Source organism: Schistocerca cancellata, chromosome 2 (genome assembly GCF_023864275.1).
Source record: "Schistocerca cancellata isolate TAMUIC-IGC-003103 chromosome 2, iqSchCanc2.1, whole genome shotgun sequence".
Lineage (NCBI taxonomy): Eukaryota > Metazoa > Arthropoda > Insecta > Orthoptera > Acrididae > Schistocerca > Schistocerca cancellata.
In genome coordinates, this window is record NC_064627.1 from 658,315,176 (window position 1) to 658,340,762 (window position 25,587).

At 40.9% G+C, this 25,587-nt stretch overlaps 1 protein-coding gene across 2 annotated transcripts in view; it reads right to left on the reverse strand.

Moving 5' to 3' along the window:
• Positions 1–25,587, reverse strand: part of LOC126162339 (cleavage and polyadenylation specificity factor subunit 1) — a 316,445-nt gene that overhangs the window by 100,423 nt on the left and 190,435 nt on the right. For both annotated transcript variants that reach the window (XM_049918776.1, XM_049918777.1), the window contains exons 15-16: positions 16,625–17,050; positions 6,471–6,561 (exon numbers count right to left, since the gene is read on the reverse strand). In XM_049918776.1, the coding sequence (XP_049774733.1) occupies positions 6,471–6,561; positions 16,625–17,050 (517 nt within the window). The remainder of the gene's footprint in view (positions 1–6,470; positions 6,562–16,624; positions 17,051–25,587) is intronic.

A 25,587-nucleotide genomic window follows, 5' to 3' on the forward strand; every position in this document is an offset into this window, starting at 1 on the left:
GAGCCCCTCCAGTCAACACTCACATAACATTCATAATTGCTACGACTTTTTTGAATGACTCCATACTGTCTGCCATAGTTAATTTTTATTTTATTTTCATACTATTGCACAATTTATGTCTTAGGCCTCTTAGGCCAGTTTCAAGTACCTTGATGGGATAAGTCATTCTGGTGGATAGGCAATATTAATTTGATGATCAGATGACAAACATTATAGGTACCTAAACAAGGCCCAACACTTAAATCGTTCAACAGACCAAAAGTAAAATAAAAATTAACAGTTCAAAGTATATACACAGACAAGAAAAAAAATTCTTAGATTTTTCCCAGATTACCTGGTAAAAAACACACTTTTTTCCATTTTAAGTGATAGTATACTCTCCTTCGGAACTGTAAAACTTACAGATTCCCTGAATGGTGAAAGTTTTATACACTGGCGTAGAAATTCCCGGTATTTTACTAAATGAAACACAACAAAAAATAAAGTGTTTTGGAAAGGACTTTGATGTACAGCAATATGTACACTATATACATTCTTATTATGAAAGTATAAATACAAATTCCACCAAACACCACACATTGGTTTCCAAAGCACTGAAATCAAGATTGTGATGCCTGACTATCAGCCACTCATAGCTCATATCACGTGATCTTGCCTACCAATAACAGCAAATACTCAGAGCGTAGGATACTTGTTGTAGGCAGCCAATAGCAACATCACTGTTAAGTAGCATGAACACCCAAATAAGAGAAGTTAATGGTCTAAATTAATAAACATATAGTATAGCTACAAACAAACCTAAGATTTCACATATAATATTGGTTCTTTTTTGCATATGTTACCCTTTAAGATAGTTCAAACACAAATGTGCCAATAAAATTTTAAATAATGACATAAATGGCTGGTCTTGTGCGTCTGAAATTTTTCCATGTGTAACATAATTCATCCTGCATAAAAGGAAATTCACTTTGAAAATATCGCTTCTCAAACTACCTTTCGCAATATTTTCATGTGACCTGTTATCAATAGGTACATTTGAACAGTTGTCAGAGTGTCAACAGACAGGCTTTACTGTGAATAAGAAGCTGCATGATGTAGGTGGGAATTTAAGGAGATGGGACCTGGATAAACTGAAAGAACCAGAGGTTGTACAGAATTTCAGGGAGAGCATAAGGGAACAATTGACAGAATGGGGGAAAGAAATACAGTAGAAGAAGAATGGGTAGCTTTGAGAGATGAAATAGTGAAGGCAGCAAAGGATCACGTAGGTAAAAAGATGAGGGCCAATAGAAATTGTTGGATAACAGAAGAGCTACTGAATTTAATTGATGAAAGGAGAAAATATAAAATTGCAGTAAATGAAGCAGGCAAAAAGGAATACAAATGTCTCAAAAATGAGATCGACAGGAAGTGCAAAATGGCTAAGAAGGGATGGCTAGAGGAGACAAATGTAAGGATGTTGAGGCTTATCTCGCTAGGGGTAAGATAGATACTGCCTACAGGAAAATTAAAGAGACCTTTGGAGAAAAGAGAACCACATGAATGAATATCAAGAGCTAAGATGGAAACCCAGTTCTAAGCAAAGAAGGGAAAGCAAAAAGGTGGAAGGAGTATATAGATAGTCTATACAAGGGCGATGTATTTGAGGACAATATTATGGAAATGGAAGAGGATGTAGATGAAGATGAAATGGGAGATATGATACTGCGTGTAGAGTTTGACAGAGCACTGAAAGACCTGAGTTGAAACAAGGCCCCGGGAGTAGACAACATTCCATTAGAACTACTGACGGCCCTGGCAGAGCCAGTCCTGACCAAACTCTACCATCTGGTGAGCAAGATGTATGAGCCAGACGAAATTCCCTCAGACTTCAAGAAGAATATAATAATTCCAATCCCAAAGAAAACCGGGTTAACACATGTGAAAATTACCGAACTATCAATTTAATAATCCACAGCAGCAAAATACTAACCGAATTCTTTACAGACAAATGGAAAAACTGGTAGAAGCCGACCTCGGGGAAGATCAGTTTGGATTCCGTAGAAATGTTGGAACACATGAGGCAATATTGACCCTAACACTTATCTTAGAAGAAAGATTAAGGAAAGGCAAACATACGTTTCTAGCATTTGTAGACTTAGAGAAAGCTTTTGACAATGTTGACTGGAATACTCTCTTTCAAATTCTGAAGGTGGCAGGAGTAAAATATGGGGAGCGAAAGGCTTTTTACAATTTGTACAGAAACCAGATGGCAGTTATAAGAGTCGAGGGACATGAAAGGGAAGCAGTGGTTGGGAAGGGAGGGAGACAGAGTTGTAGTCTCTCCCCGATGTTATTCAATCTGTATATTGAGCAAGCAGTAAAGGAAACAAAAAAAAAAAGTTCGGAGTAGGTATTAAAATCCATGGAGAAGAAATAAAAACTTTGAGGTTCGCCGATGACATTGTAATTCTGTCAGAGACAGCAAAGGACTTGGAAGAGCAGTTGATCGGAATGGACAGTGTTTTGAAAGGAGGGTATAAGATGAACATCAACAAAAGCAATTCGGGAGGACGATAGTTCAATCCCGCGTCCGGCCATCCTGATTTAGGTTTTCCGTGATTTCCCTAAATCGCTCCAAGCAAATGCCGGGATGTTTCCTTTCAAAGGGCATGGCTGACTTCATTCCCCGTCCTTCCCTAATCCGATGAGACTGATGACCTCGCTGTCTGGTCTCCTTCCCCAAAACAACAAACCAACAAAAGCAAAACGAGGATAATGGAATGTAGTCGAATTAAGTCGGGTGATGCTGAGGGAATTAGATTAGGAAATGAGACACTTAAAGTAGTAAAGGAGTTTTGCTATTTGGGGAGCAAAATAACTGATGATGGTCGAAGTAGAGAGGATATAAAATGTAGACTGGCAATGGCAAGGAAAGCGTTTCTGAAGAAGAGAAATTTGTTAACATCGAGTATAGATTTAAGTGTCAGGAAGTCATTTCTGAACGTATTTGTATGGAGTGTAGCCATGTATGGAAGTGAAACATAGACCATAAATAGTTTGGACAAGAAGAGAATAGAAGCTTTCGAAATGTGGTGCTACAGAAGAATGCTGAAGATTAGATGGGTAGATCACATAACTAATGAGGAGGTATTGAATAGAATTTGGGAGAAGAGGAGTTTGTGGCACAACTTGACAAGAAGAAGGGATCTGTTGGTAGGACATGTTCTGATGCATCAAGGGATCACCAATTTAGAATTGGAGGGCAGCGTGGAGGGTAAAAATCGTAGAGGGAGACCAAGAGATGAATACACTAAGCAGATTCAGAAGGATGTAGGCTGCAGTAGGTACTGGGAGATGAAGAAGCTTATAGAGGATAGAGTAGCATGGAGAGCTGCATCAAACCAGTCTCAGGACTGAAGACCACAACAACAACAACAACAACAACAACAACATGATGTAGGAAGCCCATGCTTGGTGTTTGCTCTGCTCATATGCTTCTTGTTGCATTTCTGTTTAGAATTTTGTGTGTGGTGGGGTATCACATGACCAAGTGCAGCACTGTAGCATGTCATTAGGGAAGGACATATGCAGTCACTGTACTTACGGGCAATTGTTTTACGATATCCTATCCAGATAAGGAATGCAAAATAAGAAAGCAGTCATTTCAAACTAGATTATACAACTTAAAGTACCCAAATATTTTGCTAAATAGTGACTTTAATACTGTTTTCTTTTTTTATTTTTTATTTTTTTTAATTCCTACTCTCCAATAATCTTATCTAGCATTTCCAATCACGTTTACATCCACACAGTACTGCAAAAAACTAGTAAGAAGGAATACAAATTTCTTGCAAAAAAAAAAAAAAAACAGTTGTTTGTATATGCCAGAACTACGGACAACAAGTTTTTCACGACTTCCAAATGGTGTAAAAATGAACAAGGTTTTCTGCGAAGCCATGAAAATGTATAAATGGCAGTTTATATTCTGTTCCAGGAGCAAATATAAAGTCTTGTATAGAGTTATAATGATAACATGGTATGCTGCCAATCTATAATATACCTAAGAATGGCATTAGTAAATTTAAGATGTAAACAACACAAATTAAGAAATAGCGTCAAGCCTTGTGAAGGCACCAGGCAAGTGTTGTAACATGTCTTGTGACTGAAAAACATTATGTTTCACGGGAGGCATAATTAATGCATAATTCAGCTTAAAGTGCACATTCGTATGTCCAGATTCACACTGAAATAGGCTCCTACCTGGTATTAAGCTTTCCACTGTGGTTTTCAGGATGCCAGTTTTCTTGGAGTACCAATACTGAAGTTTCTCATGTATTGCTCATTATGGTACTATGGCATGCATGCTAAAAGGTGAAAATGTACACTTGAAAATTAGTGAACAGTTGAAACTAGCCAACAGTGTGGAATGAAACACTCTGTTTCAAATAAATTGGTTGCCTCTGCATAAAAGATTAATAAAAGCTAAATTTCTTTAGGAAACTATAACTTTATTGCTCTGCAAGATGATTAATGCTCGACTGCCAATAACATAGAAACAAATCAGTTGCCAATGATGTGGAAATAAAATAATATCAGAAAACTGAAACTAATAACATATTTTAATCTTCCTTCATTATGTGACTGTATTTTAATTCACTTGATAACTCCGAGCCACAAAAATAAACTTTGTTTTTTTTTTAACATAAGAGCTGTAAATGAAAACAAAACAGCAAAATCACAAAATGTAAACATGTCACGTGGAGACTACCCCTGCACTACAAATGAGGCTGCTCCGCACATATGCGGATCTGGCAACTTGGGTGTGCTAGAAAAATTTTTCTGTCTAGCATCTAGCTGCTTGCTGCTATTACTCATACAGCTAACAGCCACACTTCAAGTAGCTAGAAGTGAGAGAACGTGCAGCTCATATGCAACTTCAGTTCTACACATGCACAGGAGTCTGCTACCAATTCATCAAACGAAACTAATGTAATCAGTTGTGATGGCACACACATTGAAAGCAGTTTGTTGTTGGAAAGTACTGCATAGTTTTCATCCTAAAGCCTTTGACACATTTTGCTATCAGTCGACGCTTGTGTGTGCACTGTGTTTTGTATTGTAAGTGGTGAATTTTCTTTGCAATTTATGTTTCATTTTGGTGCTCTTCTCCCATTAATGTTTTATTGCTGCAGCAATATTCTGCAGTAGTGGGCTAAAGTAAAATTTTTTGTTAGAGTATCAGTCCTTATCAGTTAAGACTACAAAAATTTAATTGGAAACTAGAACAATGAAAAAATCCCGGAATTCTAAAAAATTCCCAATTTTCGTCCAGATGAAAAAATTTCTGGGTTTCTCCCAGATTTTCCTGATTGCCCAAGGGTGCGTATACACAGCAGTTGCAAGAAGCATGGGGTATTAAACAAAGGGCAGAGAGGAAACCCCTAGCACAACCAAAACCTCCTACAAATTAAAACTGTGTGCCAGACCGAGACCCAAACTCGGAACCTTTGCCTATTGTGGGCAAATGTTCTCTGCCAACTGCACTACTAGGCATGATTTACTACTTGCCCCCCTCCCCAGCTTCCCATCTACCAGTACATCAGTGCTACACAGTTTAGAGTTCGATATACAATTTTTCTCTGACATAAAGTTTCAAATCAGCACACACTCTGCTGCTGAGTGAAAGATTCATTTGGGATCTATGATACTTGTTAATCGCTTAGCATGAAGCAGAGGAAGAAACAGTGGTAAGCTGTTGCTTTGCATTCAGTTCTTCTTGGGGACTAATGGAGGATGATGATCAAAAGAAATGTTTTAAGTGCTTGTGAAAGAATGTTCACAATGGTTAATCATATTCAAACGGTTCAGATGAGTTATGCGAACACTGATGGAGGACCACCCTTAAGGACAGTTCCCATCACTATGAACTTCACCTGTCATTTGAGAGCATGTTACTGTGCTATGGAAACAAGTAGAGAAAACCTACTTTGTGCCATACAACCTACACTACACGAAATTGCTGGCTTGTTTATATCTACAGTTCAAGCTATACTACAAGATCCACAATAATGCGATGAAGCCTTGTTCTTCACAGCTGCCATTCTTCCTTGTGGAAGAGCTGATTTTGCAACAGAAAAAGAATATGTCCCAGTGTGCAAAACTATAAGACACAATCAGGACAAAATTGTGGTAATGATCAATACAGAGTGTCAAGAGAAGGAATATTTGTCACTGAATCGGAGCTGCAAAATATTTGGGTGCTTAGACAGTTTACAAATCTTAAATCTATTGTGGAATCCAGTTACTGTTTACATAAGAAACAATACACGCAATCTGAATTGAAACTAACACTGCTGCAATACATGAAAAATGGGAAATATTACAGCCATGTAATGAACTAACTCCGTATGTTTATTTTCAAAAGAACATGCATTCACACAATAAACAGCATAGTGTGCTTTACCAGATATAGAAGGTAATGTACGTACCCCATTATAACCAGCAATGTTGCTGAAGTATCTCAACTGGCATACTCTACTTTCTAAATAGGTATCACCATCTGCAGTTTTCTTCTTTGTTCTGTAAAATAAATGAAAAGTTAAATTTTATATGATGTATATTCTGATGCAAAATAATTTTCATAACATGCAAAATAACTTTCATAAAATGCACCCTGAAAGCTAAAAATGTGGCTCAATAAGCTGGAGGATGCACTGAAATGTAATTAGTTGAAAGCACTAAGAAATGTTTCCACACATTAAGAAGTGTTCTCAGCCAAACAAAGATAAAAACTGAATAGTCACAAAGGTAGCAGCAGATTTCCACAAATGTAAGAAGAAAGAATGCAAGCTTCTGTAACTAGAGCTCCCTGCAGCTACCACAAGAGAGAACAGAAATGGACAGCATGAAAACTGACAATGGAATGCAAAAAGGGACACCTGAAAGCTGTGAAACTGGGAAATGACCTTTAAATTTCATTCATTTTGTCTCAAATGTTTCATCTTTCATTAGTTCGCAAACATCAGGGCTTCAGAAAGCCTCTCTTTCATCTTAGCTTCTGATATCCACAGTAGCTTACTTTCTACAGACTTAGAAGTATAGTAGGGTTTTAATAAGCTGTCTCATAATGCAAAGGTTTATATCAAATAAAAGTAGAACTTTAGTTTTCTTTGTTTGAGGAGAGGGAGAGGGGGGGGGGGGGGGGGGATGTCCACCAAAGAATTGAATAGCACATTTTCTCTCCTCCATTTTTTTGCGTTCTAATTGGCCAGATTTTCTCAGGCCAGTGTCTGTCTTTTGCAAGAGGATCCCATTTGCATAGGAAGCAGGACTACTTGGTATAGTCACACTGTCAATAGAGGATCATTTTTACTGTATAATTTGCCCAAACGGGCCACTCATATTCTTTGTAATTAAGCTTGTCCAGCATAATGGCCACAAAATCATGCTTTGTTTTCAAATGTATTGAATACTACAGAATCATACTTCTTTTTCAAATGTACTGAACATCCAACAGGTATGAAAGCACACTTTTTCCTGTAATCTACAAAGGCCTGGCACCGCTCAGCTCATGTGTCATTCCCCTCCAGTGATTGCTTTCCCTTTCAACTCTACTCACATGGTGACATCACGGTCTCATTGCAGCCTGTGGTTTTTTTGTCAGCAATCGCATGGCACAGCCTGACTAATCCCTGAAAGCATAAGCATAGGCTCCCACATGTTCGCTGGCTGTCCAATTTCAAAGAGGCACCACTGTTCTGTTGGCCTACATGCTCTCGGTGTTTTGTTCAGATTTATTCTCAATAATATTGCACTATTGTTCAGGTTTTCATTTTGGTTATAACTATAGCTATTATTCAGGGATTGATTGCGGTTATTACTGAAGTTATTTTTCTAATACAGTTCTCAAGGGTGCTGAAACTAAAGCATACTGAAAACTTATTTTCAATAAAGAGTGGGAGATTAAATCAGGGTGTCTACGTGGACAAGGAAAAAAAATTCCCGGATTTTTTCCGGATTTCCCGGTTAAAAACACACTTTCTCCCGGATGACAGTATATTTTCCCCTATCACTCCTTTGAATGGTTATGGTTTTGTACACGGGTGTACAATTTCCCGGCATTTTAGAAAACGAAACTCAGAGAAAAAGACACGTTTTGGAAATATCTTTGATGTGCAGCAACATGTATGCTGCGTATTTTCGTATTACGAAAACATACATTAGAAAATCCACCAAACACCGCATGTTACTTTCCGAACCATTGAAACCGAGATTCGATGCGCTTTTGTAAGCCGTTCGTAACTCATGTCACGTGACCTCGCCAGCCGATGACAGAGGATATTCAGAGCATAGGACACGTGATGTAGTCAGCCAATAGCAACATCAGTGTTAAGTAGCGAGCCAAACAGGGAAAGTTAATAGTTTAAATTAATATACATAGTGTTGTTACAAGAAAAGCAAAGCTTTCACATAAAATATTGGTCTCAAGCTGCAAGAGAAGCTAAGCTTTCGCATATACTGTTGATCTTTTTTGCGCATGTTACACTTTAAGAGACATCATACAAATGTGCCTGTAAAATTTTTAATAATGACATAAATGTCTGATCTTCAGGGTTCGAGGGTTCGAAATGTTTCTAAAATGGCTCGTCATCAGACACCTGATTTTTAAATGAGAGTCAAACGCTTTGTGATTTAATAAATTCACGGTCCATTCTTGTACATAGCTCAACTTACGTAAAAGGATATTTACTTTGAAAGTAACGCTTTTCAAACTACCAATCGTAATATTTTCCCGCGACCTGTTACAAATAGGTTCGTTTCAGCAGTTGCCAGAGAGCTCAGGTAACAGGCGACACCGCGCTTGGGTAGGTATCATGACGTAGGAAGCCCGTATGTACGTACGTGTAAAAGATCATCAATGAAAGATGATACTGCAAGAGCATCGGAATTTCGTGAACCATATTAAAATGTGCACATTTAAAGTGCATACTTAAAGGCACACTCGTATGTCCAGATTCCCAATGAAGTACCGTAGACCCCGACCTGATATTAAGCTTTTAAGTGTGGTTTCCAGGATGTAAATTTTCTTGGAGCACCAGTACTGTATTATATCATGTTTGGTTCTTTATTATGGCATAATGGCATACGTGCTAGAAAATGAAAACGTGCACTTGAAATGCAGCGAACAGTTGAAACTACCCAGTACTGTGGAATTAAACATTTCGTTTCAGATACATTGACTGCCTCTGCGGAAAAGATTAGCAAAAGTCAAATTTCTTTAGCAAACAGACAAAAATAACTTCATTGTTCCGCAAGGCGATTAATGCTTGACTGTCAGAAAGGTGGAAATAAAATAAAATCTGAAACTAATGACATATTTCGGCCTTTAGTAATTATGTGAATGTGTTTTAATTCACTTGATAGCTCCCGGCCACGGATATCCGTTTTGTTTTCATTTGACGTGAGAGTAAACGAAGGGGAAACAGCAAAATCACTGAACGTAAACACGGGTCACGTGGAGACTACCCACTATAGTTCAGATTGCTCTGCGCATCAGCCCCGGATCTATGACATTTGCGAAGCGGGTCAATACTAAATAAAATCGGATTTTCAAAATATGTTCATCTTGTAGCGCACATCTTTCTGAAAAGTCTGAAACATAAAACGTATGTATTCGAGGAAATGTAAGACATATTATTTGGTCTTAAGTATGCCCAAGTGCAGTTCCATGCCTCTTCATAAAGCATTTTTCTACTGCACGTCCAAACTATATTCAGGAGAGTGGAAACTGAAATGTCCTGTGGTGCCTCTCCTGCTCCCCCCGGCCGGTTTGGCAGCCTGCCTCTCTTTAAAAAAAATCTCGCAATTAATAGCGGGCGGGATTATTTGTAATCGAGAGAACAAGAACTCTTCGGAAAATCTGAACTCTTCATTGCCCATTAGTTAATAACTTGCTGTTTTGTGTGTCCTAAAATTAAATATAGGATATATAAAACCAGTACTGACAAGAGATAAGCAAGAAATTACACATTTCTTCAAACCTTAGCTCCTAGCATTTTTTTCTCTCTAATCTTGCTACAGCTTTACATGGCGTGTTTTCCTTTCTGTGAAAGAATCTTTTACCTCATCAAAGTTTGTCAAACGTTTTGCTACATGGAAAGTCGAAATGTAGTTATCTAATACTGAAAAAGCTGTTAATACAAATAATACCCAAGACTGGTGTGGTTTCTCGATCTGATTACGTCTATTTTGTCACTGTCTGCTAGATAAAACAAAATAGGCCTTTCTAATACGGCAGCACTTTTATAACACACCAAATAATCGAGACTGTTTTGGCACAAATGGTCATTTTTATAACACGACAGAATATAATCCAATAAGTATCAATATCAAATGCCTATTAGGCCTGCTACAAGCAAAAAGCTTTATGTTAGGAAGTAGTTTCACGTTTCATTCATATGCACCAGCTTCTCTAGCATGACATCGAAAACTAGTATTACGAAATTTTTATATAAATTTGAAATTGTCTTATTCTTCCATAATTTGTGTGATGTTCTCGTTTCTTCTCCGTCCTCGTTCTAACAAACAATCCTGTCATCACCAATTCTGTAGCTATTGCTGCCACTGTCAAAATTTGTTCACCGATTAACTTCACTAACCCTGCCAGAATCACTGGTTTAGTTCCCCCGCAATTATTCTCCGGTTAGGCGTTCTTAACGTGTTCGTACAACACGTTTTCCGCGTTACTTCCATAATAGAACTTAAGCGGCTGGTAGCCTGGGACTGTACTACTGGTCCTTACTAGTGTAGCGATCTGGCCAAACATTTTCTGTCGAAACTTCATTTTCTTGGACACACCGAGAAGATAATACATAATCTTTCTCACCTGTTATTCCTGTCAGTCGTTTATTTCCATTCTGATAGTATGAATCTATTGATTTTGCTAGCAATTATAACAACGCTGATCATTCCCACACCCAATCAGCCACATAATCATACAGCGATTGCCATTCATCCATTCGGCTTTACTCCACTCAGCTCGTACAGCCCCGTCCCCTTTTGTCTGTGGAAAGTTTATTTCTAGATGTGACCAGGATTCTCCTGACAGAGACATCACGTACACTATGCATGCATTCAAAAGTCAGCTTATGATTCATTCAGAAATCAACTTAAAATGTGTTCAAATACCAACAGAGAAGCGTTTCAAAATCATATGACTAATTGATAGGCAAATGTGCGCTGGATGCTAGGTGCTTTGTGAAACAAGTTTTTTTCCCCTCAATAATATGAATTAGGCGCCCCCTTTTCCCGGAAGTATCTAGCTGCTTGCTGCGACTGCTTGCACAGCCAACAGCCACATTCCTGTTGACAGAAGCGGGAGAATCTACTACTCAAACGTGACTCTACTGCGCATGCGCATGAGCCCGCGCGTTAACTGCTAAAACAAATCGAATGTAAACAGTTGCGACTTCACGCTCATTGGAGGCAATTTGTTGTTATGAAGCACTGCATAGTCTTCCTAAAGCCTTTGACACATTTTCAGTCGGCAGACGCTTGCATGAGCACTTGTGTCGTCGTCGTATATGGCGCATTTCCTTTGCAATTTAAGTTATTTTCGTTTTTTTCTCTCGTTTATGTTTTATTGTTGAAGTATTATTCTGCAGTAGCGGGATACAGTAATATCCTTTGTTAGCGTGTCGGTTCTTACTAGTCAAAATTACAAAAATTTAACTGAAAACTAAAACAATGAAAAATTCCCGGAATTCTAAAAATATCCCGGGTTTTTCCCGGTTTTCTCCCGGATGAAAAAAATCCCGGGTTTTTCCCGGATCTCCCGGTTGTCCCGGGTCGTAGACACCCTGTAAATGTTTCTTTGTGCATAATTCTGATGAAAAATTCCACTGTTTAATATGTGAAAAATACTTAAGTCGAAAAAATGTGTTAATCTTGCTCAACATTCAATAAAGAAACATATGGACATTATTATCATGACAAAAGAGGCCCTTTCGTGGATAAGTTACAGAAAAAGATGCAAGAGTTGCCTGAACAATCAAATCTTAAGGAAAAGAGCTCAAGTGTGTCATATGTGGTATGTTTAAAATTAGCACACCATCAGAAATGCTTCAGCAAAGGCGTACTTGCAAAAGAATATGGAATAGAAATGGCAAAAGCATTTGGTCACGATGATGCTGGTTAACACATTAAAACAGTTGTTTTGTCATATAACACAGTAAAAATTCGTGTTCCCGATATGGGATGTAGCATAAAAATCAAACTAAACAATTTAGTTGCAAACTGTCGATATTATCCTTTGTGTGTGAACAAAAGTACTGATCTTATTCGTCTAATAGTGGGCGACTTCTCTGTACATGAAAAGTTACTCATTTTTTCCGTTGCTCAGAACAACAGGTCTGGATGTTAAAAAGTGAGTTGACACAATTGTTGGTTTTAAAAAGTGCTCTGCAATTTGCACCAATGACGCAGCTGTTATGTTCAGAAGCGAAAATGGCTTCAATTGTCAGTTATAAAAAAAAAACAGAATAAGCTGTTTAACGTTTTGTTGGTTTATACATCAGGAAGCACGATTTTGGAAAAGTGTCAGCATGCTGCCCACAACAAAAGATGTGAAAATTACTAATATAATAAGAGGAGGAATTCAATCACCATCTCACTGAAAATTTAAACAGTTTTTGGAAGAAGCTGATGCGGAATAAGAAGATATACTCATTCATTCTGAAATCATTAGCTGAGCATCGGAAAATGCTTAGCTCATTGTTTTTGCACTCATAAAAAATTTGCATGTCTAACTGATTTTAATAATCATTTAAATAATTTGAATTTGCATTTACGAGGAAAGGGATGCATTGTTTGTGATATACTTATGGATATTAATGGATTCCAGTGTGGACTTGTGTTGTTTATGTTGCAACTAAGCAAAAAAAATTTGTTCATTTCCAGAGTTGCTATGAAATGAAACAAGAATAAGTGGACATAAAATTTTCAAGATTTACTTGCATTACTGGTGAAGTCTCCATTGAATTTCAGAGTCGTTTTCACGTTTTTAAATCTTTAGAGTTGGATATCATTTTCTTTAACAATCCAACGAAAACTAGTGTTTGAAGCGGAAATGTAGGCTTCCGCGGCCGTTGTCACCAAACATCCACAAAAAAGCCTTTCCTTTACGCCCAACAGTGAGTAGTATTAACTCACTGACCTACAAATTAGTGAAAGAATTGGCTCCAAAGCTTAGACGTTTAGTGAGCCATACAGATTCATCTGTCAAGGACTCCACCATTTTATAGCACTTTTGAAAGAAAAGCATGTATCGGATAGGGACCTGATGGTCAGTTTTGACGTGAAGTCTTTGTTCACGAATGTACCTGTGACGGACACCATGAACATCTTAGACGAATGCATGGCACCTGATACCTGCGACCTAGTGCGCCACTGTTTGACAACCACCTATTTCAGGTGGAAAGGGGATTTTTATGAGCAGACGGACGGTGTAGCTATGGGTTCCCCTCTTTTGCCAGCTTCAGCAGTCATTTTTATGCAAGCATTTGAACGAGGCATTGCGTTTTTTCGATGTGGAAGTTTACCGTAAGCCAGAGGGGAAGCTTGGAGAGTTTATAGGAAGCCCACCAACACGGACAGGTACCTGCATGCATCCTCCCACCACCATCCTCCGCAAAAGAATTCGGCCCTGTAAACTTTAACTAAGAGAGCCTACAGGATCAGTGATGAACACAACCTGCAAGCTGAACTACAGAACCTCAGGTCCATTTTTGGAGCTAATGGCTACAACCTGAGGATGATACACAAAACCATGCTGCCGAAGGAGGAGGGCAACAGAAAAATGCAGAACAAAGCACAGAACACCGTTGTGCTACCATATGTACAAGGGGTTACTGAACGTCTGGGCAAAATTCTCCGTCGGGCAGGCATTAAGCCGATTTTTCGTAACAACGAGAAAATAAAAGACATTCTGGGCTCAACGAAAGATACAACTGACAAGTTTCATGCCACCGGAGTTTATGAAATCGGGTGCGAATGTGGACTGGTGTCTGTAGGTGAGACTGGGCATCCAATAAGCGCAAGGTTAACTGAACATGAGAGATATATTCGCATCAAACAATACAACACATCAGCGGTGGCAGAACATCAGGAACAGTGCAAGATGAAGATCGAGTATCGAGAGGCCCACGTACTGGTGGAACAGCTGTTTAGTTTGAGGAGGAAATTAGAGAGGCTATAGAAATAGCCAAGCGATCTAATATGAATAGAGAAGACGGGTACCGACTTCCAGCATCTTGGCTGCCAATTGTGACAGCTTTGCGGAAGGACAGTTCTCGCAGAGCAACAGGCACACGGTAGGCCACAGCGGTGGAGGGTACACAGAGCGCTGATGCGGCCTAGTCGATACTAGGCAGTTAGTAAACAACGCTATGCTGTAGTTGCCGTTCAGTCTCCTATTTGCCAATTTCCACCAATGGCAAGCAGTAAAGGAAACTCGAATGGAAAACGTCCATTTCCGCCAATGACAACATGCCATGCAAAGACCAATAAAATGAACTCCTAATACCCTTCCTCCTCATCCTCACATCCAATGACAGCACTCCTCCATAGTATATAAGTATCCAAACTAGTGCTCATTCAGAAGTTAGCACTACACCCTGAGGAGGGCGCCTTGCAACAGTCACCAAAATGTCAGAATTTTACAGATGACAATGTGGCCTCAAACCCAGAAGAAATTCATTGACTAGTGATAGAAGTGATGTTCAAGAAGGAGTCTGCAGTTTACAAAATGATCCGTTCATGCTATCTCAAACAGAAAAAGATGAAGCAATTTTTGAAGTCATTCCACAAGATCAGTACCAAAACTAGAAGACTTTGCTCTTAAAATGAAAGCTTTTTTCAGATTAACATACACTTGTGAAAGTACTTTTTCTTTAATGAATAACATTAAAACTGCTCAGCATAGAACAATGAACAATGAGTCCTTGAAACATCAGCTTTGTTTCGCTACAACGCAGATTGAAATTGACAGTGCAGAACTTGTCAACTTCAAATTAAATAAATCTATCCTAAATAGTTAAATATCTTTATTAAATTAAGCATAAGAATATGAGACAGATAAGTAAAACTGAAAGTTGTAGTACATTACATCCTATGATGTTTACATATAGAACCAGGTAGGTCTCACGATGCATACTGTCTGTCGGTCATCCCTGCAATTGGCCAGTAGGGCTGTGGTGGGGCCGTGACAGCACAGGACAGGTGAGGTTGGAGGGGGAGGGTGGGGGGAACACTCGCTGCAGGGAAATGTGTTGTGAGATACACTTTGCCAGGCCTGCCTTAGAAGGATGGCACTGAGACTTCTTTTTGAAGAACTGATGAAGTCTCCAATCTTCTGCCTTATACTAAATCCCAAAGATTTGCATCAAACCAGGAACATTGAAGCAAGTACGGAAAGAAATCTCTGTTTTCTACTTCTGAACCAAGAGAAAGAGGCTAAAGAGACCAAGAAGCTCTTTTCCAGTTTAGAGGCTAACACCTGTGCAATATCTTTTAGGAGTGACAGGTATATGGTCAAATTCTTTAATTCGGATTGTGAAAACAATTGTGGCTCATGGCAGGGTTCTTGACTTCACAACCTTCATCATGACCATCGTATGTCTTGTTTCCCAAAAGTGGCAACACACCATAAAGACTATCAGGTTGCACAAGTACATGAATATCAGGTCCATGATGCACAGGAGGCAATGAAGATACAATGTACAGATAATAGATTTCCTTTCTGGTTTTAAAGCTGTGTTCAAAAGTAACACTCATCACTGAAATTTCAAAATGCTTAGACCAAATGCAGAGTCCTTCCTCACAACTTAAACATACTCAAATGGGGCCTATGACTTGTTCTGATTCCCAAACTTTATGCCAAAGTACACAAACTATACTTCTTTAATCAAGTCTCAGATTGACTACTGTTGCTATTTCACTAAAAGATTGCCATACATGTAACAGATGCAGTCAGGAGAATTAATATAAGCTCTTGCAGCCACGAAATTCACAAAAATAGATATCAGTCAATCACATACTGCTTATGTTTGAGTGAAAAATAGTATGTAAAACAAACATATAGGGCTTGATATTATAATACCACAGCAATATGTAGGTAGCTGTATTATGAAATATAAAGGAAAACACCTTTTATTATCAGGTTACATTGCAAACCTTCACAAAATAATACTGGAATTATTATAACAATTAAATAGCTACATTTTGCATACCTCAGAGAAATCATCATTTTTGTCAAAACTGCATATGACTGAACATGTTACCTGAAATCAGCACTCAAAAATACACCAAAAAAACCCTTTATATATTTGGATGCATCTCTTATAAATCTCTTATAAAATAGGGACAGCACTTAACAACGAAAATAATAAAAGGAAGTACCAGCAAATTTCAGTTGCTACAATGAGCATATTACATGCAATACACACATATAAGAATGAGTACATTTCAAATCGAAACTCCCCCTTATCTCACCCCTTCTACCTCCCCTGAAAAGGAGTGTGATTTTACATACTACCAATGCATAAGAAATCTATCATAAAATTTATTGAAATGTACATAGCCTTACCTAGACCGTCTCTCGTGCACTAGAACATTGTGTGGCATCCGTCGGAAACGCATCTTCAAATAGCCACGGGGATAACGGTAAGCTTCATACAACAGTAGTTCATCATCAAGCCTGACAAGCAGGAGTGGACGGCTGCCATGATGACCTAGTGCCACTACCAAGATTTCTCTAACTATGGCATCTGCTCCTGGTGTGGATGTACCACTTGGTGATGCATTCTCTGTTGCAGTTCCAGCTGAACCACCACCTGTGACCGGAGTTGGCACTGCTCCGAGGCTGTCCGACAGCACCCGAAGGCCTTGTCCAAAATTACGTACAACGTAGCTTAACCGGAAGTCAGGCAATGTGTATATCTCCAGGTTTCCATTTTCTCTCGCAAGGAAAACCCAATATGAAGGTTTAACTTCTTGAAGATATTTTTTCCACCTATAAATTAATGTGCAAATAGAGTTCTATGCATTACAGCTGTAGTTAATCAATCACATTAGACTTTCTTCTACAAAATTTATGTCGCTCGTATCATCATTACAATATCCTCATTTATTATTACTTAGTATTTATTATGAATTTTTCTTAATGCAACATGCCTTGAGATTAATTATGACTACGAAAAGTATAGTTTTTCCACTTTTCTTTTCTTACAAGTCACTATTTAAAGGCAAGTAAATTTATTGTACTTCCTTCTTCAGAAAAAATACAAGTTTTTGATATACTGCCATTTAAACATTTTATTGTTTGGGTGGTTAACTGACAGATACCACATTCAATTTCAGCTCTTTCCTGGAAGAGAAAATTTGTTAGACACAAACTTTTCAAATCTACAGGGATGCACACAATGGATGGTGTTGTTCTGAACAACTAGTTGCACTGTCACTTATGAATCAGTTCTGCTTGATTTTACTTTGCAGAGTATGATCTTGTTAGTTAAAAGCATGGTTAAAAAATAAAAAAAAAGACTTTTGTGTAATTTTTGTTAAATGTGTGAACAAGTTAGTTGACGAATTGACTCTTTTTCTGCCCATGGCACTCTGTATAAAATCTCAAAGAGGCCCACAAAAATGGAATGGGAAAAAAATTCATAGTAGCAACCATGGTACAGAAAAGGTATCCAAGAATATAAATAGGGACTACAGAAAAAAAAGAGCTTTTTGAACAGAGATAAATTTAATTAGAACGATTAGTTGTTCTTTGAGACTCTTAGGGCCTCCGACAAGGGGACAGCTTGAGACACGGCCAACCGATATGGCTCAGATTTGGCAGTTTGCTTTTGTACAACCTAAAACAAAGGAATCTAAGATATTTTGGGTCAACACCCCCATGTTTTTGAGAAAATCACCCCTAAAGGTTATGACGAGCAATCAACTCAAAATCGGCGGATCAATACATAACTGTAAATAGAGTATTTTTCATCATCAGGTATGTGGTCCAAAAATGCATACTTTTCCAGAAATCGAAGTAAGGAACGTTTACAACTGCCGCTTCTGTACTCACATGGTAAACGCTTTTCGCTGACAGCACTGATAGCACAATGGCCAAGGTAACTGGCTTGGAATCAGAGAACCTGGATTCGAACCGCAAAGAAACCTAGTGGATGTTCTTTTTTGTGTTTGTATTTTTCCATATCTCAATTGATACGGATAGGAGGGTTAATAAGGTAAGTAAATCAATAAGGAATGATAATAATAAGGTAGGCAAACAAATTTCTCAAACCTCTTGAGATAGTAAACAACTAAAATGTTACTCAAGGTCACTTTACAACAGCTCTTCCAGTCACTGTTACGTGTCCTCACTTTTCTTCACAACTAGATGGATAGTACTTGTCATATAAACATTCGAAACAAATATACTCACGGCACCAAGAACATCTAATGAATGCAGTCTTCTGACAGCTACACTTTCCCTTCCGAACAGTCGGCGGAAAACAAACATAGTTTACATTTTAAAATATGTCTTTTTTGGGAATTAATTTTGATGCATACCATGCATACGATATCACTGCCTGAAAAATCGGTGCTGAAAGTTGGTTATGAATTATGATGTGAATAGTTATGGCATCCGTGTGGTTGTGCAATTCCCACTGGGTTTCCAGAAGCACACTGCAATTCTGAAGCCTGGAAATAAAGTTTTTAACCCAGCAATAGAAATAAACATCACATGGCTAGTACACAGGCATTCTGTTTGGCGGTATTACTTTTAACTGTGCACGTCGGCTGACCCTCGCCATCTATAAACATTGTCATATATTGTAGTACTAATTAGTCCACTCCAGGAATCCAATAATAGACAAAACTTGTTATCAGAAAAGTATGGTTTTAAAATATTCTCAAGAAATGTTCTGTAAATCGCATTAGTCAGTTTCCCGGATCTGGAGGAGGCAAAGTAAACTTTTTTCAACGAGTCAGTTAAACAATTGACCTCTTCTACACTACTGGCCATTAAAATTGCTACACCATGAAGATGACGTGCTACAGACGCGAAATTTAACAGACAGGAAGAAGATGCTGTGATATGCAAATGATTAGCTTTTCAGAGCATTCACGCACGGCTGGCGCCGGTGGCAACACCTACAACGTGCTAACATGAGGAAAGTTTCCAATCGATTTCTCATACACAAACAGCAGTTGACGGCATTGCCTGGTGAAATGTTGTTGTGATGCCTCGTGTAAGGAGGAGAAATGCGTACCAAAACTTTCCGACTTTGATTAAGGTCGGATTGTAGCCTATCGTAATTGCGATTTATCATATCACGTCATTGCTGCTCGCAATGGTCGAGTTTCAACAACTGTTAGCAGAATATGGAATTGGTGGGTTGAGGAAGGTAATACGGATCGCCGTGCCGGATCCCAATGGCCTCGTATCACTAGCAGTCAAGCTGCCAGGCATCTTATTCGCATGGCTGTAACAGATCGTGCAGCCACGTCTAGATACCTGAGTCAACAGATGGGGACGTATGCAAGACAACAATCATCTGCACGTACATTTCGACGATGTTTGCAACAGCATGGACTATCAGCTCGGAGACCATGGCTTGCAGTTACCCTTGACGCTGCATCACAGACAGGAGCGCCTGCGATGGTGTACTCAACGACAAACCTGGGTGCACGAATGGCAAAACGTCATTTTTTCGGATGAATCCAGGTTCTGTTTACAGCATCATGATGGTCACATCCATGTTTGGTGACATTGTGGTGAATGCACATTGGAAGTGTGTACTCGTCATCGCCATATTGGCGTATCACCCAGCGTGATGGTATGGGGTGCCATTGGTTACACGTCTTGGTCACCTCTTGTTCACATTGACGGCACTTTGAACAGTGGACGTTACATTTCAGATGTGTTACGACACGTGGCTCTACCCTTCATTCAATCCCTGCGAAACCCTACACTTCAGCAGGATAATGCACGCAGGCCCTGTATGAGCCTTTCTGGATTAAGAAAATGTTTGACTGCTGCCCTGGCCAGCACATTCTCCAGATCTCTCACCAATTGAAAACGTTTGGTCAATGGCAGCCAAGCAACTGGCTCGTCACAATACGCCAGTCACTACTCTTGATGAACTGTGGTATCCTGTTGAAGCTGCATGAGCAGCTGTACCTGTACACGCCATCCAAGCTCCATCTGACTTAATGCCCAAGTATATCAAGGCCGTTATTACGGCCAGAGATGGTTGTTCTGCATATTGATTTATCAGGATCTATCCACCCAAATTGCGTGAAAATGTAATCACATGTCAGTTCTAGAATAATATATTTGTCCAATGAACACCCATTTATCATCTGCATTTCTTCTTGGTGTAGCAATTTTAATGGCCAGTAGTGTATAACCCGAGGACCAAATGTAACTTTAGTTTCTTGTAAACACAGTAAAACCTTAGGCAACACTTTTCCAACGGCTGTGATGGCATATTGCGCCATGTACAAGTGTGTTAGTTTGTTTTTACTACCAATTGTGACAAGGGTTCATTTTTCTCCCTTATGCAATAACATGCATCAAATGTTCAGCTGATACCCGCATCCTGTTTGATCGGTGTTGATCACGTAATCATGATTAAAACCAGTCATAAGTGACGCCATTTACGTGCTGAAAGAGCCGCCACTTTCTGTATATTTACTAAATTTTGTACCTCCTCACAAGAGACGTAGTTAGTGATGTGCTACTGACGAATTTGATGCTCAGATTTGAAATTTATTGCTCAAGATAATGATGCAGCAAACGTAAAATCCTTGTTAGTCATATATTGACGTGCTGCACCTGCAGCCCACTCCTGATTTATTCTCATTGTTACAATCTCGCTACGACAACGAGATTCGACAAATCGGTCATATGTCCACTTATTTATTGTCTGGTATTTGTCGTATCTTGTCCCTCCTTTAACGATATCACTTTCCCACAATTTCAAGTCGTCCTTCCTTTTCAGGGCTGTTGTTGCTCCATTCTTTTGCAGTGTTTGTAAGTTCCAATTTGGATGATTCCTGGCTAGCGCTACCGCCTTTACTTTTACTTCAAGGGGTATAGCGCCGTAGTTCAATCGTTTAGTAACTGGCTCATAATACTCATCGGGAACAGATGAAGCACATATTCCCAGTGAGGCGGAGATTTCCAAAGTGTTATGACCATTTTGCAATTCACTAGTCAGGATGTCTTCCACTGAGTCACCTTCTGATTCATCTTCATGGTATAGTACTTCAGTATCAACAAAAGTCATTTCGTTCATCAGCTTCAAAAATCGCGACGATAGCCGCTCCTATCAATCTGGAATGCCGAGAAACAGAACTGGCTGCTTCTGGTAGTGCACTGATAATGCATCTGTCTTACAACAATTGTACAAACCAAAACACACCGTCGGTAACTTCCCGCTTCCCATCGTCTGTGACAGGCTCCCACCTATAAATTACACACCGCTCTTTACCTAGTTGGATAGTGCCTGACTATCTCTAGGTTAAGCAAGTTAAGTGCTTTGCACTATTCCTGCGTTTCCTAATATGTATTTTGAGTGGGCCTATCGTGTGTGTTGGTTCTAATTTTGTGATGAGCATTTTATGTTAGTTAATAATCGTTACTGTGGTGGTTTTTACTGCAGTAGCAGTCGGGCCATCTTGTGGTGCCCCTTCTATGTATCTGGTTCCCGAGGTTCGAGACCAGTCTGTTCTCTGACTGCTGCGATTTCTCATAGAAAAATTGAGCGGTCTGTCTTATTCTTTCCTTTATTGGCTGTACTCCAGTGATGGTATGCAACTCCCTAGTGGGAAAATCACGCGGGAGTTTCATGATCATCCTAAGTACTCTACCCTGGAGGCCCTGTAATCTCTGGATGTGGCAGTCTGCCGCGTTGCCCCACACTACTGCCGCATACTCCATCACTGGCCTTATAAGGGCGAGAAACAGCGTAATGCCGCAGCATGTGGGTAGGGTTGTCTTCGGGTTCAGGATTGGGTATAGCGCTCTCAATCTGCCATAGGCTTTACCCACAATGTCCTTTATGTGTGGTCCCCACATGAGGCGCCTGTCTAGGGTCACCCCAAGGTATTTCGCAGTGCGGGTCCATGTGATGGGGCCTCCCATGATCCGCACCGGCTGTAGGTCGATGGGGATTCTTTTCCTCGTAATGATGATTGCCTGGCTTTTGCTGGCATTGTATTTCAGACGCCACTTTGTGGCCCATGTACCTAGAGCTTCACATGCCGTCTGCAGGCGGCGGCGCATGAGTTTCATGTTCACGCTTCTGGTATACAACGCGGTGTCGTCGGCGTACAATGCGAGCAAGACTCTGTTAGCCTTTGGCATGTCCGAGATATATAAGGAGTACAACAGGGGGCCAAGGACAGAACCCTGTGGCACTCCCGCCTGTATGGGCCTTGCTGTGGATATACCCGCTCCCGCACGGACATTGGACGTTCGTCCACTAAGGTAAGACTTGACGAGTCGAACAGTTTGTAGAGGAGGCCCTTGTGCCACACACAATCAAAGGTCCTAGAAACATCAAGCAGCACTACCCCTGCGTACTGTCGACTCTCCAGGGCACCCATCACATTCTCCACAAGACGTAACAGCTGTTGCTCTGTGCTATGTCCACATCAGAAACCGAATTGTTCCGGCGGGATCAGCTCCTCCGCATTTACGTGAAGCATTAGCCTTTTAGAGTACAGGCGCTCAAATACCTTAGAGATTGCTGGTAAAAGGCTGATCGGCCTGTAATTCTGTGGAAGCCTGGTGTATTTGCCCTGTTTTGGTATGGCAACCACCTCTGCATGTTTCCATGCAGAGGGGAAGTTGCCAGTCTGCATGATTCGATTGAAGATCGCGGTGATGGGGCGAATGGCTGCTTGTGGTAACTGAAGTAGTATTGCATTTTCTAGCTGGTCGCACCCCCCCCCCCCCTTTCCTCGGGTTTAACTGCTTCAATTGTGCCTGTACTTCCTCCTCTGAGAAGTCTCCTGTGTCTGTTCCTGCATCACTTTCGAGGAAGACTGGGAGCCGTTGCTGCACTAGACGAATGTGCTCCTCATCAATGGGATCCTCTACAGGAGTGAAATTCTCCGCAAAGACATCGGCCAAGGCACTGGCCTTGGCGTCAGGCTCACATATCACCTCACCCCTGACTTGTAGGTGAGGGATGCTTTGACCTTTCCTCAGAAAGTACTTTGTCGTTTTCCAGGCTGACCCATTGTTTATCTGCAAGCTGGCTATTTTCCCTTCCCATTCCCTATTACGATGGCCTTCCACCGCCACTTTCAACTCTCTCCTGAGCCTGTTGAGGAGACGCTTAGTGACAGGACTTCTGGTTACTTGCCATTCCCGAAAGACTCTATTTTTGCGGGCTATAGCGTCTATTAGCTCTGGGGGGAGCTGGCGTGAGAAGTCTTTAATTTTTTGTGGGCCTCTGGGGGACGCATTTGCTACAGCCTGTATTGTAGCTGCATTAAGTCTTCTGATTGCCTCATCTGTACCTATGTCAGCTGGGTCTGGGATGTCACTGACTGTACCTTGCAGGCTCTCTCTAAACTGTTCCCAGCTGACTTTACCTAGTGGCCTTCGGTGGCTCTGGAGTAGCTCGCCTTGAACCTCCAGGTCGAATATTACTGGTAGGTGATCCGACGAGAGCACGTTTCGGGTTGTCGCAGTTGTGCGGTTGCTCACTCCCTTCAGCAGTGCGATGTCGAGCACGTCGGGACGGCCACCTTTTGCAGGGTAGGAGGTGGGATCATACAGTCCCAGGGCGACTGCATTGTGCTGTCGAACCACATTTAACAGGTGATGTCCACTCGTGTTGGTCACTCTGGAGTTCCATTCGGCGTGTTTGGCATTGAGGTCACCCGCGATAAAGATTTTACCGCGGATGGACAAAAATGCCGCGAAGTCCGCCGGGTCCAATAGTTTACCTGGTGGTCGGTAGGTTGCAACGAATGTGGTTTCGCCTGTCGATGTTTGTACTACAACTGCTGTGGCTTCAGCCGTGCGAAGTCTTGGCAGTTGCACAATGTGGTGTTTGAGGCAGTTTTTAATATAAATAGCAGTGCCTCCTCCATGTTTTAACCTATCTGTGCGGTGGCATGTGTAATTCGCCGCGCGTACGTAAATGCCTGGCTTTAGCTTAGTTTCCGAAACTAGGCATATATCTATTGCCTCGTCCCGGAGAAACCGCCTGAATTCCCCTCCTTGGGTACGTATGCCATTTGCGTTCCAGGCGCAAACTGTTAATCCATGAATGGCGTTATTCATTGGTTATATTGGTTCCAGATGGTTGTTGGGCCTTGTTGGCTGTCGTAATTGCAGTTACTAGGAGCTGCAGTAGGGTTTTCATCATTTCGGCTACCGATGTCATTAGAAGGCGCATCTTGCGGAGTTCCTCGGCGATGTTTGTGGAGGTGTTATTCGCGTCATTGGTGTGTTCTGTGGTCATCGCTGTTTCGCTCGTGTTAGCTGCGCTCTCAGTGGCTTGCGCGTTCGCGCTTCTTGCGCCTGCGCACTTGCCACCCGCTGTTGCTTGCGCGTCATTTCGCGGCTTGGCAATGCTGGAGTAACTTACGCCATTTTCGATTTTCCTGGCTGGTGTGGTGTTTTTTCTCGCCATTATGTTGTTCCTAGTCTGTTTGTTGTCAGCCTTCTTGAAGATCACGAACCCCCTGTAGCTTGCTACGTGGGCAAGCCCACAGTTGCAGCACTTGGGCTGTTCGTGCTTGGTGTGGGGCAGTCTCTACTTTGGTGCTCCCCTGTGCATTTCACACAGCGTGGAGGCCACGTGGTTTAACCCTTGGCAGGAGTAGCATTGTGCCCTGCGCCCTTTACCGCGGAACTTCTCAACTTGCACGTTCGTAATGTTCGCGACCCTAGTTACCTGGAATATCTTCCTGTTTTCTACGTTGTCTACCAGGACGACCATGAACAGCGGCGTTTGCCGATTTGTCTTCGGCGTCTTCATGCGTGATACAGCCCTTATTCCGTAGCCTAGGTCCTCCAGTTCCTCTTTCAGATGGTCAGGATCCATCTGGAAGGGGAGTCTGTGGAACACTACCTTCAGGAGCCTCAATGGTTCCGTGCTGTGAGTATATGAGTGCAGCCGTTTATCTTTCACTACCTTCATAATATTGTCGTAGTCCTCTCTGGATTTTGTGAGGACCTTGTAGGTATCTCTGCCTGCCACCTTGAATGATAGTGTGGACGATGTCACACCCTTCAAAAGTATTTGGAGGCTTTTGAAGTCCTTGGTCCATACAATGACTATTGGGGGGATTTGAACTGTTCTCTGTGTCGGTTCCTCAGTGGGTTCCCCTATTGTTGGTTCCCCCGGCTCGTCCGTGAATGTGACGTACCTATTTGAGGTGTCAAGTGGTCGTACTTGTTTGGGCACCGCTGCTCTGGCCGTGTGCCTCCTTTTCGGCACTTGGAAGCCGTCCACAGTTAGCTGTACTCCTTTTGTGGCCTTTGTGCCGGCATGTGATGCCTTTTTGCACGTTTGCAAACTG